Below are 18,111 nucleotides of genomic sequence, written 5' to 3'. Positions count from 1 at the left end.
GCCCTAGGTGAAAATGAGTTTGACACCCCTGCGATATAGACAAGGCTCTGGTTTTGGGAATTCATTTCTCCACCACCAAGTGTATAATCCAATGTGAAAAATATTAAACAAAAAGACTGATATAATTGGAAACAAAAAGATCCATACAAACTATGTACTATGTACAAACTATGTGCAGTCAGTGCAGACAACAAACTCACGTTTCTGAATTCGCTAGAGTAGAGCATAAACTAGCTCACAATAAACTTTCTCTCCAAGAATTTCTCATCACAGACGTCTTTCAAAAAGAGGACCTTAGAGAAAACGCCTTTCTGTCGGAAATGATGTCGTAGCGGACCAATCACGGCCAAGGGGTATCCGTCGCGTACAGCACGGCATGACGGATCGACAGGAATTTCAACGGTGCACGGGAGCGGTCTCCGTCGGCCCCGCAGATGACGGAGAGGGCGTTTCAGGGCGTTCCAACTATGCGTAGGCCCTTCCCATGTGTCCGTAATCGTGAAGTACGGAGTAGCCCTTACGGAAAGAAAATATATTTACCAATATATGATTTGAAATACATTTTAATATATAATAATATATTATTTTCCATTACATTGATCAATATATTATATATGGAAATACATGGGATAATATATTGATGATAAATATATTAATAATACATTTTAAACTATAATATATATTCATGTAATATATTGCAATATATTGCAGAATACAGCAATGATTGCCGTTTTCCATATATTGCAATATATGGAACATGATTATACAATATATGTGGTTATATATCCCAAAATATATGCAATTATGTATTCATAAATAACCACCATAATCTATGCCGCTTTATATGGGAAAATGTATGGGTAATATATGTAAAGATATAGTGTCACATGTATGCTTCATATATGGTAGAATATATTTTAAATATATGTGAAATTATATGGAAAGATATATTGTACAATGCATGTGTACATATATGAGAACATGCCCATACAATGTACAGACATATATGGTGATATTTACATTTAGTCATTTAGCAGACGATCTTATCTAGTGACTTACAGTAAGTTACAGTAAGTACAGGGACATACCCCGAGGCAAGTAGGGTGAATTGCCTTGCCCAAGGACACAGTTTTTTTTTGCGCTGATAGCTCTTATTTTATTAATTAGTAACTGAACATTGGAATGGCTCAATTGGATGAGAGGTTGTGCTGGTAACCGAAGTGTTCCAGGTTCAACTCCAGGCATAGGTGTTTTTTTTTTTTTTACAAAACAGTTTCTAGTTTTCTGGGTAATCCTGTTGTGTAACTATCTATTATGTCAATTTTACAATATTTTGCCATTTTAAAGGAGGAATTCGCCATTGCTGCTTACAGCTATATTTTTTACATATAATTCAAATATATTCTACCATATATTTAACATACATGTGACACCATACCTTTACATATATTACCAATACATTTTCCCATATAAATCGGAATACATTATGGTGGTATTTATAGATTTAAAATTGCATATATTTTGGGATATATAAACACATATCATATATTCATGTTGAATATGTTGCAATATATGGAAAACGGCAATCATTGCTGTATTCTGCAATATATTGCAATATATTACATGAATATGTATATTATAGATTACAATATATTAGTAATAAATGTATCATCAATATATTATCCCATGTATTTCCGTACAATATAATTATTAAATCCCATATATGGACATATATTGCCTAATATATCACATCATATTTTCCAATATACTGCAATATATTTTCCTTCCGTAAGGGTTGTCCATAACGAACACCATGTTCAAGCATAAGGGTGTCCACATGTGCACCTGGCACCAGGACACCCGAGGTCTCAGTTCGATGATCGACTTTGTAGTCGTGTCGTCGGACTTGGGGCCGCATGTCTTGGACACTCGGGTGAGGAGAGGGGCGGAGCTGTCAACTGATCACCACCTGGTGTTGAGTTGGCTTCGATGGTGGGGGAGGACGCCGGTCAGGCCTGGCAGGCCCAAACGTAATGTGAGGGTCTGCTGGGAACGTCTGGCGGAACCCTCTGTCAGAAGGAGCTTCAACTCCCACCTCCGGGAGAGCTTCGATCATGTCTTGGGGGGGGGGGGGGTACATGGGAGTTTGCCCAACCAGTCTACACGGTCTGTGGATTTGGAATTTTTAGAGAAGCTTGGTCATCCAGGAGGGGCTCAGAGTAGAACCGCTGCTCCTCCGCATCGAGAAGAGCCAGCTGAGGTGGCTCGGGCATCTGATTAGGATGCCTCCTGGACGCCTCCCTGGTGAGGTGTTCTGGGCACGTCCCACTGGGAAGCGGGGAAGACCCAGGACACGCTGGAGGGACTATGTCTCTCGGCTGGCCTGGGAACGCCTCGGGGTCCCCCAGGAAGAGCTGGTGGAAGTGGCCGGGGAGAGGGAAGTCTGGGCCTCCTCGCTTAGGTTGCTGCCCCCGCGACAAGCGGTAGATAACGAAGACGACGAAAGGGATGTTTATAATGTGACAATATGAAATACGAAAGTATGACTAGGCCTATTGTATGAAAACAGACGTGGTATTGCCAGCACCGTCAGAGACATCGGGCCTAAGTTCATCCCGCACTGGGTTCGAACCTGCCACCTCTGACATCCCAAGCGCCACCGCTACCAACTACGCCAACGAAGTTTCACCTTATTACACTGGCTACATTTATAAACTACTTGTTCTGAGCAAGTGTTGTCAGTGAACAGGCTGTAAAAAAGTTACAGATACTCATGAAAAACTGATGCTAATTATATGGGAAAGTTTTCTAACAGCGATCAAGTTGTCATTGTTTGAATTTGTTGTAACATTAAAACAGGAGATCATGACTGCTCAAAGTAATGCTCGAGCTCCAGTGGTTTTCTCTGTAGGTGAACAAAACTTTCGGCAGACGCTGTAGCAGAATCACGTGAAAAATTTGAGGACATGCTTTTTTTCCATTGGTTGTTGCATTAAATCTTACCCAGATACAATGGTGCTATTTTACGATTGGCTATGTGTAGACCCTTTCTTTTTTTTGATTGGCTGATATGTGGCAGGCTCGACTAAGAACTCCAGGGGAGACGCGCTTGATTCCTGCCGGTTCCATAGTGAGAGTGGCGCGGCCAGAGGAATTTTGGTTGGGTGCTGCGGCATATTAAATATATAATAAATATGTTTTTTCTGAGTGAGAAATACAATGTGTGCGGGAGGGCGTGAAAAAGACCGAAATTAGTGACTGTCACGCTCAATGCGTGACACTTGAGAGCCCTGAGTACGTAATGTCACATTAAATAATGTATTTAAACTCAAGCTTATATGGTGCGTCGCTGTATATAAGTTGTAAAAATGACAGTAAAAAAACGGACCCATCTGCAACCGACGCAGGCACTCCCCACAATTTCCCCCGAAATTGTCCCAGGGGCGATTCTATGATCAGACCTTTAGGGGTGCTCAGCCCCCAATGAGAATGTGACATGAATACAGTGCCTTGCAAAAGTGCTAAATGTAAACCCCCTTGCTAATATAAATCCCTAATTTTACTGGATAACAATTAATACATTTATGTATTATTATGCAAAATACTGAATGAAAAAACTAAGGATGTCCCTTTCTTCATGAACTACCAGCATCAAATGATGATAAACAATATATTTAAAAAATATATTATTTTTAGGGGTGCTGAGATTAAATGTAGGGGTGCTTGAGCACTCCTAAAATTGCCACTGAATTGTCCCCTCTCTAGTAACATGAATACATGCATTGCAGGTCAACATAAGGTGTGCCCCTAAATTTTCTGCTTGCGCTCCAAAAAATTTCAGTCAGGGGCTACTGTGCTCCTAGTAAAAAAAGTTTGTCTGGAGCCCTGCAGCTTTACGACCACGGTGACCCCAATAACAAGGACAAGCTACAAAGAGATGCCGGATGGAGGGCTGTTTCGGAGGCAGTTGGGATAACTGGTGAGTAATTTATATACTATAAACAGCTATTGAACGGGCCAATAACGGTCATTCCTCAAATCATTGTGTAGCATTACTTTAAAATGGTGTTACTTAATCTAGTGCTATTTCTGAGAATGTATTTACAAGTGTCAACAGATTAAAATGAATCATGTTGTCAACAAGAAAGCTTTAATGAAAATACATTCAAAACCAAAAATGTCTATAGAGAGACAGGGAAACAGACATAGAAAGAGAGAGAGGGGGGGGGGGGGGGCAGAGAGATTGCACTGTTTATAGTCAATATATATTTACAAAAAACATATGCACAATGTTCATCCTCTCATCCAAACTTATTAAACAAATGTATTTAGATTTAGATATTAGAGAGCGCATAGCGTCATACTGAAGAGAACTTCGAGAGCGCTGCATTGACTGCGAGTGATCAAGACTAGTATATTATTGAGTTTAGCTAAAAGTTAGTCTCTTGGGCAGAGCAGAAGGGTCAGCAGTTAGATAAACAGTTGAAACTGGTCAAGGAGTAGCTAGCCAGTGAGTCATTTTCGGTTTCAGGGTACTCAGGGTATTCTTTTGTTTGGCAGTAATTGGGGGCGTTGTAGAATTTGGTTTAAAAGCCGAAGCCGCCTGGAATCAGCTGAGAGCGCATAGCGTCATACTGAAGAGAACTTCGAGAGCGCTGCATTGACTGCGAGTGATCAAGACTAGTATATTATTGAGTTTAGCTAAAAGTTAGTCTCAGACACCCTGGGATCTGCGACGGTGACCCCCTCATCCTCTGCCAGGAACCTTGGGGTTACCATGGATGACGAGCTCTCCCTCACGGCCCACATTGCTGCGGTCTCCCGGTCGTGTAGATTCACCCTCTGCAACATCCGGAAGATCAGGAGATACCTGTCTGAGCACTCCACCCAGCTGCTTGTCCAAGCACTTTTCCTCTCCAAGTTGGACTACTGCAACTCGCTGCTCGCCCGGTCTCCCATCATGCGCAACCCGCCCTCTTCAGAGGATTCAGAACGCAGCGGCCCGCCTGGTCTACAATCTACCCAGACGCTCCCACGTTACCTCGCTCCTCATCTCCCTCCACTGGCTACCCACAACGGCCCGCATCAGATTCAAGACCCTGGTACTGACCTTCCGAGCAGTGAACGGGACTGCGCCCGACTACATCAAGTCTCTCCTGCAGCCTTACACCCCCACCCGCCACCTACGGTCTTCTTCAGACAACCGCCTGGTGGTCCCACCTCTCAAGACCGCCCGGTCCCAGCACAAGCTCTTCTCCTGCCTGGCACCCCAGTGGTGGAATCAACTCCCCACCTCCATCAGAGACACGGACTGTCTCTCCACCTTCAAGAGAAGGCTCAAGACGCACTTGTTCCGGGAGTACAATGGTACTTAGGAATGGTTTGCTGAACCCAACGCTAGTTTCCTCAAGGATCACAATGACTCTTGCTTAGACTGTTGCTCTTGTTGGTTAGTGGTAGCTGATTTAAACTGTTGTATTCTATTTTAGTTAATCCTATTTTTATTGCTTTCCTACAGGTACACCTGCACTTAGAGATTAATGTTGTGTAATTTTAACTTGTTTAACCACATGCTCTTATGGTTTCTTCCCTTTAGCACTATTTTTTGGTTGTTCACAATATGTACTTCTTGTTTTTGACTACCCGCAATGCTGTGGGGCTATCTTGTTGTTATTATCAGTGACCTATGCACTTTGTAAAGCTCTCTCTTGGAAGTCGCTTTGGATAAAAGCGTCTGCTAAATGAATAAATGTAAATGTAAATTTACATATTATGTACGCTATTTACACTTCCTTCTGGGGAGTTAAAGAATTCACAGAGCAACCTCCGAGTGTGAAGGGCTTCCCTGGGTCCTCTATTGCCACCCATGTGTCTGACACTCTAGACTGCTTTCTCCGTCCTTTTGACTCTATCAGCTCTCTGTCCCTAGGGTTAAGCAAACAGTTGTGGAGCACACATGCTGCCATGACTATCGTGTCCACATGACACGGCAGCATGCATATCCTTGTATGGAACACCCTCCATCTGGCAGCAAGAATGCCGAACGCACACTCCACAGTCATTCTTGCCCTTGATAGCCTGTAATTAAAGATGTTCCTTGGCCTTGAAAGGTTGCTGCCAGGGTAGGGTCTCATAAGGTAGCGTTTTAAAGGAAATGCAGCATCTCCTACCATCATCAAAGGAACGTCACAGTGCTGACCATATCCAAGCAGGGGGGTTTCTTCTGGCACATTTAAACTTCCTTCATTCATTCCCCTTCCCAGTGCTGAATTGGCGAACACCCCACCAACTTCACCAACTTGAATAAATCTAAAACTTGAATCTGCATCCACTAATGCCATCAAGATTATTGAAAATGTTTTTTATAATAAAACAACTGGCTACATTTTTTTTAGGAGCTTGGATGACTATATGTTTCCCATCTATGGCTCCAATGCAATTTGGGAATTGCCATCTTCAACAGTTGTGAAGTGCCAAGGTCGCTGGAGGGACCTGGAGGGACCAATTTTCAAAAAGAAAGGTTCAACCACAGAGCGGACCGGCAGCAGGACCCCAAAAGGAGTGGAAATACTCTCAAGCCTTTTTCTTCCTTGTTCCCCACCTTCAACCAGGAGGTACAGGGCAAACACTGAAAGTCAGTGATGGCACACTGATACCCAGCACACTATTTTACATATGGAACAAGTTCCAAAGAACTGGTATGTTTTCCTCATTTCAACAATCAACATACATTTACGTAGACTATAAATGGTTGTGCATTTTATTTATGTTTTAGCTCTAGAAGCAGCCTAGACCAGGTTGATATGGATGACTGGGAGGCATTGGACCTGAGCCATGGAGAGGATGTCCGGATGAAAATGACGAACAGTCAGCTGATCAACATTTTCAACCTGGTTCTTCAACCAGCAGGGTAGGGCTGTGCAATTGTGTTCCAAATCTAATAAATAATTGTGTTACGTAAATAATTGTAATTTCAATGTTGATTAAAATAATCGTGATTATAATTTCTTTTCCATGATCAAGCAGCCCTACAACAGACCTGCCCCGCGCAAGAGGGCCTCAGCTGCAGTGTCATCGGAGGATAGGATGCTGGCTATGGTCCAGGAGCCTCCACAACCAATGTTCCATCGTGTGCCACAAGAAGAAGATGAAATGTTGCATTTTGCCCTCAGTCTGGTGCCATTGTTAAATAAATCAAGTGGCTGGGGTAAATTAAGGGCAAAAATTGCCCTCTTAGAAAGTCTCCAGGGTGTCCATGACCTGGATCAAGGGCACCGGCAGGCGCAGATGCAGGGCCCTGGTCTAATGAGGCCATGGGATCAGACATCCCAGCAATCCCACCCGAGTCAAGGATTGTATGCACCACCCTTGCATGCACAGTAACACAGGTACAGACCAAGAAGTGAGGAGACTTGGGGGCAAACTAAACCCAATGCAAACCTTATAACTTACTTCAAATATTATGGCTTTGTCAATCGCGAAAAGAGCTTGTGGAGCTGTGGAAATATTCTCTATTCTGCTGGCTGTTCTTCTAATTATTCTCTTCATCAGATTATAGGTCTTCTTTGTCCTGTCCATCCTCTCCTCTGCCCAGCCCGTCCTGTCTGTGCTTTTAATAAGCATGCAAGATCTGTCAACTCATTTTCAAATAAAATGTGGTGCACTTAGATTGTAACAGCTAAATTGATTTTGCAGTAGGTTATTTGTATACATTGAGCCCACTGTACATCTTGCCATACAGAAAACCTTCTCCAGAGCTGCATTTTCCCTCTTACGTGCTTTAGCTATATTTGTTGTGTTCGTGAAGTTACTCTAACACCCCTGTGAAATCCAGCATTACCTAGCATATGGTTCTGATGTGCTGAATTTAAGTTGAATCTTTCCATTGCTTTTTCTGCATGCTTTCCTTGCTGTCAACATTTTGCAATTGCAATGGACTCTGAACACACTTGGACCAACTAGCTTCAGTAAATGGGTAGATTAAATATTTTGGTTTGCCACCTACATGCATACAGCATGATTGCAACTAGTTGTGGCCTTGAATACACAGCTAGCAATACAATTAATTGTGCACATGAGTGTATTCCCTTACGGAAGGAAAATATATTGCAGTATATTGGAAAATATCATGTGATATAATAGGCAATATACATCCATATATGGGATTTCATATTTATATTGTACGGAAATACATGGGATAATATACTGATGATAAATATATTACTAATATATTATAAACTATAATATATATTCATGTAATATATTGCAATGTATTGCAGAATACAGCAATTATTGCCGTTTTCCATATACTGCAACATATTCAACATGAATATAAAATATGTGTTTATATATCCCAAAATATATGCAATTTTATATCTATAAATACCACCATAATGTATTCCGATTTATATGGGAAAATGTATTGGTAATATATGTAAAAATATAGTGTCACATGTACGTTTACTATATGGTAGAATATTTTTGAATTATTTGTAAAGAATATAGCTGCAAGCAAAAATGGCGAATTCCTCCTTCAAAATGGCAAAATATTGTACAATTATACAATAATAGATAGTTACTCCGGGATTACCCAGAAAACTAGAAACTGTTTTGTCACAATAAAAATGCCAATGTCTGGAGTTGAACCTGTAACCCTTCGTTTACCAGCACAACCTCTCGTCCAATTGAGCCATTCCAAGATCTAGAATTTTCAGTGTTCAGTATTGTTACTGAATAATAAAATAAGACGTTTCTCCTATGGCAATCATAGTCACATTTGGTCCAAGCTCAAACAGCTCTAATTCAGTCATATGTTCACATATTAAAGTGAAACTTTGCAGGGTACTTCAGGGGGAACTCACCTTAAAGCCTATTTCTGATGGGGGAATCCTAATTATATGGAAAGATATACATGAAATAAATATACAAATATGTGTTCAATATATTGTGGAATATATTTTAAATATAGGTAAAATTATATGGAAAAATATTTGAAATATATACTGACAACGATCGCTTCCAGCAAACTTCTTTTGAATTAGCCATTTCCCCCTAAATAAATGTCAATTTTGCGGTATTTACGTTATTGGGGGCACATTTTCAGTTAGCAGGTGATACTGTTTGAATCGGGATTCCATTTGAAATACTGCCGTTGACAACCTTATACAGAATACCTTCTAGATGGCTGAGCGGTTAGGGAATCAAGCTATTAATCAGAAGGTTGCCGGTTCAATTCCTGAATGTGCAAAAATGAAGCAGTGTCCTTGGGCAAGGCAATTCACCCTACTTGCCTCGGGGTATGTCCCTGTACTTACTGTAACTTACTGTAAGTCACTCTGGATAAGATCGTCTACTAAATGTAAATATCACCATATATGTCTGTACATTGTATGGCCATGTTCTCATATATGTACACATGCATTGTACAATATATCTTTCCATAGAATTTTACATATATTTAAAATAAATTCTACCATATATGAAGCATACATGTGACACTATATCTTTACATATATTACCCATACATTTTCCCATATAAAGCGGAATACATTATGGTGGTTATTTAAGAATACGTAATTGCATATATTTGGGGGTATATAACCACATATTATATACTCATGTTCCATATATTGCAATATATGGAAAACGGCAATCATTGCTGTATTCTGTAATATATATCCCATGTATTTCCATATATAATATATTGGTCTATGTAATGGAAAATAATATATTACAATATATTAAAATGTATTTCACATCATATATTGGTAAATATATTTTCTTTCCGTAAGGGTTATACTAATGAGGTTTGTTTTCCAAGTGTCCAGAGATGTCAATATGTATTGATAAGTGTTACTGATGTGGTATACCTACTCTTGGCTAATTATAATTACGTATGTCATTGATTCATGTCATTCTTATGTGTTTAGGCTACACACACATAAAACAATACTGTACATTTATTTGAACAATGTTCTGCACATTTCATCATCACTTAACTGTTAACTTGCTCTGATGACTAATAGCAGCGCAGTAATATAACAAATATGTTCGTTAAAGTGGAATATTGCAATGTTTCTTTGGAGAATACCTGAATTAGCCATCTGTTTAACTTTTTTTCCGTACATTTGAAGCCCAGTCGACCACTGACACTGGCTCACCAAAATGCACGTGAGTGTTTACTTCGTACTTTACTCGCCTTGAATATCGGGGTATACAATTGGTCTTCAATGGGGCTTCAATTACCTCTCTCTTTCTTGACCATACATGTGTTTGCATCCCTGAATAACCATATAACACAAATGGTATGACGAGCCAGTTACTCGTTTGTTTGATTATTCCATATCCTTTATGCTGGTATCTGCAAAAAATTAAAAACAGTCTTGCAATATTGTTTTGTCCATTTTGGATGTCAGAACCAGATTATAGGGGAAGACTTGGTTTCCGTTGTTTTGTTTCGTTTTGGAATAACGGAATAATCATATAACACAAATGGTATAACGAGCCATTTACTCGTTTGTTTGATCGGCCGTATTCTGCATACTGGCACAAGTGAAAAAGAGAGATAAGGGGAGAGATGTGAAACGATTGGGGGTGTTATTCCTTCCGAACACCAGAGGACAGCAATGACTAGCTTTTTTTTGTTTGTTCTGTGATCTGTAGGCCTACAATCTTGACGACATAGCAGCAGGTTCTTTGGTAAAAGACACACACACCAAACTGGAGGCACATGTTGACCGAGTTTGCTAGTTGATACTTAATTAATACATCTTTGATGATCCCAAGTTTCTTTAATATATATTAAGTGCATTGAGGCAATCATAGTGAGCAAGTTGAGGTATTGTGAGCTACCTTTGCAGTTTACATAGACACACAACTGACAGAGGCACTGTTGTGGAAACTTTTTTCAAAGTTCTGATCATATTCTATGCCCAAATTCAACATCAAGTTGAATTCAACTTCTTCAAGTCCAAAAACAGCACGGAGCAGCAACGAGAGCGTTCCCAGGAAAATCTGATTTCCTTTGTCTGTGTTACACCTTTTATATCCAACAAATTACACCCCCTGAACAGATCTATTGGCCTACTACAATTGTAAATATCCTATGACTTATTTTCCAATTGGGCCTTCATGCAATGCCAACTTATATTTTCTGGTGATTCTGCAACATTTTTGGGGACTAACCAGGGACCAAACCAGTACCTTGTGCCCAGTTCCTCTATCCTGCCCTACTACATGTGTTTACCAACACCAGTTACAATCAACCCTAGGTTATAGCCCTTCACCATTGCATAGTGCCATTCATTCTTCACAGGACACACCCATCAAGTCAAAGTGAATAGTAACTGATCCAACTCCATGTCCAAGCCCATGGTATTTGTGGAGGAGTACAGTCATCACACTTGTCAAATCCTCCCCACACAATCCAATTACTTTAACCCTTGTGCTCCCTTCGGGTCGTTTTGACCCACAGCTATGTTGTGACAACTTTTCATGATAAGAAAAATAAAGTGAAACATTTTCTTTATCCTACGGTGGTATCGGGGTCGTTTTGACCCACAAGCGTTGTCTGCGTTGCCTTTTACTTCACCCTCTCGCTGTCTTCAGGGTCCTTGTGATCCGCCCCCTGCCGTGTCCGCGCTGTGTATTACAACACAGCCACTAATGTGACATTGTAATCATGTGTTTTACTCCTTGTTTATTCTAAAATGAGGAGGAGGAGGAAGCATACACCTGATCCACGCCACTAATCTGAAACCTAGTTTCATTCTCAATATAATGTTTCAGTGCTTTTGACATGCGTTTGTTCAGAAACCACCATGAGTCAAAGTTGAGTCGTAGTTGGGTGTGTGTTGATGATGACAGTAATATAGACACATCCAAGACTACCAGGGGGGTATTCCAGGTAGCGGGTTTAACAATCTCTGAGATTAACCCTGAACTCTGAGTTGAGTTACTCTAACATGGGAAACTCCGAAAATTCGGTTCCAGAAAAGCTGATATGAATTTGTTTACTCATCTCGGAGTACGTCAACTCAGAGTTAAGCGCGGGCATGAGAACTATTAAAAGCCAACATCAATGGAGCTCCGATACTAGGATCCACCATGGCACACGGCGACAAAAAACGTTGCATACTCCACCAAACTTCAGATACAAGTTTTATTTCATGTTTATGGTCGAGCATATATTCCAGGAAAAAAACAACACGGCTGTAGCAACGTATACAAGTGGCGTAGGAGACAATTGCTGCCGAGTCAATGCATACATTTGAAGGCAATAGCCAGTCCATATATTGAACATTTAACCACACTGTCTGTTAATATTACAGGAGAAAGTGATCAATGTTGTATTAAATGTAAAAACATACTACGAACAGGTAACGCATATTTTTCTAAGGCTATAGCCTCGACGTCACCTTAGTTTTAATCATATTCGACATGATACTAAGTAATTATCAATTGGTGCCTATTTTAATTTGTAGTAGCAGTTTCCCCCAACAGAATGCTTTTCATCAAAAGATGTTGATGATTAAGATGACGAAGAGACATTGACTGCTGCCGCAGAAATGGATGCAGAGAATTATGTATGGTGGTAGTTCTCTCCCCATCTACTTTTATTTACAGGCTTGTGCGGAATTGTCAGTTACACTGACATTGTGAGAATAATTAATTTTAAAAAAATTGCACATTCTGATCCTGTGGAACAAAGCATGCTGTATACAGTGAGATGTTCATTTAATGGCAAGTGAATTTTGCATGTGGAACTGTGAGATGTAGCTAATGTAATCTCATGTATACCCAGTTACAAGTAAATGAGTTGTACAAATTGCACCTCGAGAAGAAAGTGCCAAAAACTGACCAAGAGAAAGGCTAATCTCCAAACAGATTTACTGGAACACCAGTTACGGGAGGATGCATGGTCACAGGTGATGTTAATTGTAGGAACAATAACCTACATTAATATTAATTGTTGAATTTGCTGAATTTCTATTTTGACCAAGAGATGTTGTACATAGGGCAGAAGAATAAAGGCTAATTTTGTAAGGCTATCCACCTGCCCCACCTCTCTTATGGTAAAATATGGAGTTACTGTAGTGGAACTTTTTGTCATATGCATAGATATATGTGTATGAAATCTATAATCTTCTATGTTCATTGGTAAGAGACAGGAAGGGAAGATAATTGAGTTCAAAGGAATGTGAGGTGCTGATGGTTCTGTGGGCAGCTTGCCCTGGGGGATGGGTGAAGCATCTTATATGGCCTTCTGTCCTCTGGTTACTGTAAGGGGTCAATGATACAGCTGCTCTGAACTTTGGCTAGAAGGACTGTGTCCTGTTTCACTGTTTGTGTTAATTAAAAGTATTGTTTGAAGATGGTCACACAAAGGACAGTTGACCATTTGACTGGTCAACCCCTGTGGCTTTATTATCTACTGCTCTGGAGAGAGCTGTGACATCAAAGAACTTTGGAACACACTGGAGATGTATTGTTTCAAGCTGTCACTAGGTTGAGTTAGCCAATCACAGAGTTTGCTACATTGATTGATTGACCTTATAGAATGCCATTTGATCTAAAGTTTATATAAGGCAGTGCATGTGTGATAGTTGTTTGACCATTCTTGCTCTGATTTAACCCAAAGAGTCAAATAACCGTAATTCCATTGGTATTGGCATTATTTGGTTAATGTTAATACACTGTACACAAAAGGCATGTGATAAATTCTGAGTGCAAATCCATGGCGAGTAACACTATCGATGAAGACCCAAGGGCTGAGAATGTTGCTAAAATAAATTACAGATTGTGATGGGAAACGTTAACGTTAACTTAGGTATTCATCAGGGAATTAAAGTACATCAAACCGCAGTCTTAAAATCGTCTCCCGGCGTTTAACTAAGCGAATTAAATTTGGTTCGAGATCGCTCGGGTGAACCAGGAAATTATATGCCGTGTCTGCCAGTCTAAGAAAGTGGGAGGGGATCGGTAGAAACGCAGAGTTTGGCATGGAAAACCTGCTAGCGAGCAGGTTAGTTCCAAGGAGTAAGTTAGCATGGAAACTTACCAAAAGGTTTCGTTACCTCTCTTTCTGGAACGTGGAACTCGGAGTATGCCTCTTTTCAGGGTTAAACAACTCAAAGTTTTCACTAAACCCGCTACTTGGAATACCCCCCTGCACTAACTGAACTAACCAGTTCAGTTAGAACTAACACACACACACACTGACAACTCTGAGAGACAGGAAGAGTACACAAAAACTGAGAACATTTAATTCAAAATGTTACTGTATATAAACAAACTTAAAAACAACAACAACAGTGACCCACAAACCATATTTACAGAAAAGTTTATCTTTCAGACAAGGGACAAAGTCATGGATCAGCAGACTACCCTCTACTCATATACAGGACAAAGCATTTACACCCGCATCCAACCCACACCTAGCTTAGCTCTGCCGTCCTACGTACTTCCGCTCAATTTTGATCTTGCTTCTGTACTCGGTTTGGCCATTCAGTACGTAAGTCAGATTTTGCAGGTTAATTTTTAACCGGTCAATCAGCGAACAGAGGCAGTGGCTGAGAATGATGACGTTGATAGTTTGTGTTGTAGTTCCGTAATGGCGGCGGAGAAAGATGCGAGCGAAGCCATTCGGTCCGTTGTGGCAAAGCTGCCGAATATCCAAAAGCTAAAGCCGGAGCAAGAACAAGTTTTGCTGAGTTTTGTTGGTGGCCATGATGTTGTGGCCCTCCTCCCCACGGGTTTGGGAACAGTTTGATTTTCCAGCTATGGCAGCTAGCTCTGTTACAGTAGTGGTGAAGGAATTGGCTAAGGCGAACGCTGGCGATTGGTTATGGCAGATTAGAGTGGCTCTGGGCAGATCCAATACTTTTTTACTTCAACACAGTACCCGCCTACAAGGAAGTCAACGCTTGTCAATGGAGCGAGGCCAGACTCTCTGAACAAATGAAATGTACGAGAGTCTGGTTAGGACCAGGCTAACCCACACCTACATCCACACCCATATTCTGTTAGCTGGAGTGTAGATTAAATGACTCAGACTCTGTGGTAGTAGAGGTTCCTGGGCGTCTAGGAGGTGGAATCTTCAGACTGGAGACAACGCTACCAAGCGTCGCGTCCGCCTGCCTGGTGGACCTCTGGAAGTCCGCCCCCAGGAAGGCATACAGCACTGGGTTTAGACAACAGTGGGCAAATGCCATTGGTTCAGCCACCGCTAGCCACACACCCAGCACCACCTCCAGACTACAGCCTCTGGGAAGGACCTCTAGGCGCATGAGGACATTCACAGTGATGCCAGCACCATACGGCCAGGTGCCACCAAACCCACCAACACCAGCTGCAGGTGGAACAACGACACCCAGAGAGGAGCGTTGTCAGTTGGGTATAAGCGCTGGCTTACAATCACCCCATTTCCTGCTTCCCAAGTCCTGGCAAACACTATGTCTGACACTGCCAAGAGAGCCACAGGCAACCAGGATCCTGGAAAAGGAGAGGGGGGTAAGGGAGACAAAGAGGAGATTTGGTGGTTAGATCAGGATATGGACAATACAAGTGAAGATGTACCTCTGTACATCTGAGGCATGGGCACAAGAGAGATAAGGGATGAGGCTAGAGACATACCTCACCTACATACACCAGTCTACGTGCCAGTAGCTGCCTCGTGCGTGAGGCGTGAGTGTCTGTTGCTTTGACCACTGCTAGGTAGCGGTTCAGACTGATGAAGGCCAGGATGAGCACACTCCTATACAGGTTGACCGTGTAGATGACGTGCATGGCCTCACAGGTGCCTAATCCGAAACGCCAGTCCGTCACCGCGGCATCCGCTGCCCAGAACGGGAGCACCAGCACAAAGAGAAGATCGGCAGCAGAGAGGTGCAGCCGGTAGCGGTCTGTCAGACTCAGTTTGGACCTGGAGACAATCAGATAATCCTTCTGTGTGTCATCTTCTACATCAGAATCAGAATTAATTTTATTCACCATGTAATGTGTTCACACAAACAAAGGAATTTACTGTGGCAGTAAGGTGCATACAATAAACGGATGTACGGATCTTAAATAAAAAAAATAGAATGTACAAAGTCTAACTAAACTTACTAAAAAACTAAACTAATCTCATCTTTTTCATCGTCTTCTTCATCATCCTCATCCATCTGTATCCTCAGCTGCGCTGGCAGCCAAGCACCATCAATACCAGGCCGTTCCCAGTGATGCCCAGGACAAAGATGAAGCCGTAGACCACAGGAAGGAACACTCTCTGAAGGTCAGGGGTCAGACGGATCCTCCAGGGCCACCCCCAAGTCGCCAGAACCAGTGTAGTTTATGTCATAGTCAAACACAATATGCTGTAGGGAGGGACGGAGAGAGAGAGACGGCAACAGTCATGAGATACATAGAAAGACACTAGTAGATGAAGTGACATATTTTTTATTATTTCACAATCCTTTTTCTATTTGCTGAGACCAACATTCTAGCCTTTAATGAGCCTTTATCCTTTTTTATAAATATCCTTTATCTAAAGATAGATTTCAAAGACCCCAAAGAACTAGACAGACCTGCCACATTGTGACTGTGGGACCTTCCATTGGAGCAGTTGTAAAATGACTTTCAATGTACACCTACAGATCATAGATACGTAAATACAACAACAAAGCTGAATAAGACCTTGCCGCATACCTCATAGTAGGACATAATCAAGCGAAGCCTGGGTCTCTGTCTCCTCTGCGGAGCTGAGTACAATTCTCCCTTCAGTGGAGTTTAATACCTCTCCTTCACCCCTTCATTTCACTGGAATCTCATTCTAAGAGCCCATATAAGTCTCGGTTGGAGGAATACACTTCCTTGTCTTGGTTGGAGGAATACACTTCCTTGTCTTGGTTGGAGAAATAGACTTCCTCGTCTCGGTTGGAGGAATATACTTCCTTGTCTTGGTTGGAGGAAAACACTTCCTTGTCTCGGTTGGAGAAATAGACTTCCTCATCTCGGTTGGATGAATGAGCGCCCTCCCCCCTCGTCTCGGAAGAATGAGCACCCTTCCCCCCTTGTCTCGGTTGGAGGAAATGAGTGCCCTTCCCCCTCGTCTCGGTTGGAGGAAATGAGCGCCCTTCCCCCCGCAACTAAGTTGGAGAAATGAGCGCCCTTCCCCCCTCGTCTCGGTTGGAGGAATGAGCTTGGTTGGAGGAAAGAGGAACGTTGTCTATTACGCCACTCTCTCGCTGTATCCGTGTTGTTGTGACCGACCGTGTTGTCTGTTTGGACACTGAGCGCTTAGACCTTTCAGAGGATGTGGGATACTGAGGGCCTCATGTACTAACGCTTTTGCGCCCACTTTAGACGTATTTGTTTAGCAATTTGCGCGTAAAAGCATGGCGAGGTATGTACAAACATGCCGAACTGAGGGTAAAGCGCAGACTGCAAATGACCGCAGGAACTGAAAATGGCAAATTGCGCTTTTCCGAGTCATGTATATGCATTCACGGGAGGGTCAAGGGGAAAGTGGGAGTTCCCATAAAGAGATGGGAGGAGATGCGTAAAGTGCGCTTAATTATGTATTCCGCGGTATGTACAGAAACCGACCGTGAAAGCGTGCTTCCATTTTGCGGTGAAAATGATCCGCCTTTTAAAAGCAGGCGTAAACCAGGACGTGCGTATGCCTCCTGATGAAATGTCAGCCGTAACCCGAGCAAGACGAAGGATTTTGCCACAAAGATCTCACTTTTTGAGTTGAGTGAACACAAAATCATTACGCGTTACAGATTAAGCAGCTATGCAATATTACAGTTACTGGAAGAAATCAAAGATTACATCGACTCTCCGACTCAGCATTCACATTAAAGAATATTTTGTGCTTATTAAAGTTATGCATTGTGCTTATTAAAGTTATGTCTTATGAACTTAGAAGTTTGCTTAGGCTTAAACATTGTGTCTCACACAGGCTGTGGGAAACAGGCTGTATTTGTGTCTTAATCTCTTCATTCCAGAAGCAACCTTGAAACCGGGCTGAGACGGCATCCGAGCAGGTGGGACGTGCCGGCAAGAACGACATGATGCATGAGAAAGCTCAACCCTCTTTTCATCTTTTTATCTTACTGCACTGTATAA

The 18,111-nt window shown here is 41.8% G+C and overlaps 1 protein-coding gene across 1 annotated transcript; it reads right to left on the bottom strand.

Moving 5' to 3' along the window:
* Positions 1–15,023: 15,023 nt before the first annotated feature.
* Positions 15,024–16,701, bottom strand: LOC124465543 (C-X-C chemokine receptor type 4-like). Its single transcript, XM_047017381.1, is given in 6 exon segments — positions 15,024–15,322; positions 15,325–15,492; positions 15,639–15,925; positions 16,179–16,289; positions 16,291–16,355; positions 16,687–16,701. Coding segments are annotated over 6 exon segments (945 nt in total).
* Positions 16,702–18,111: the final 1,410 nt, after the last annotated feature.

This window comes from Hypomesus transpacificus, unplaced genomic scaffold, assembly GCF_021917145.1.
Source record: "Hypomesus transpacificus isolate Combined female unplaced genomic scaffold, fHypTra1 scaffold_55, whole genome shotgun sequence".
Classification (NCBI taxonomy): domain Eukaryota; kingdom Metazoa; phylum Chordata; class Actinopteri; order Osmeriformes; family Osmeridae; genus Hypomesus; species Hypomesus transpacificus.
This window is presented reverse-complemented; position numbering and strand designations above follow the sequence as displayed.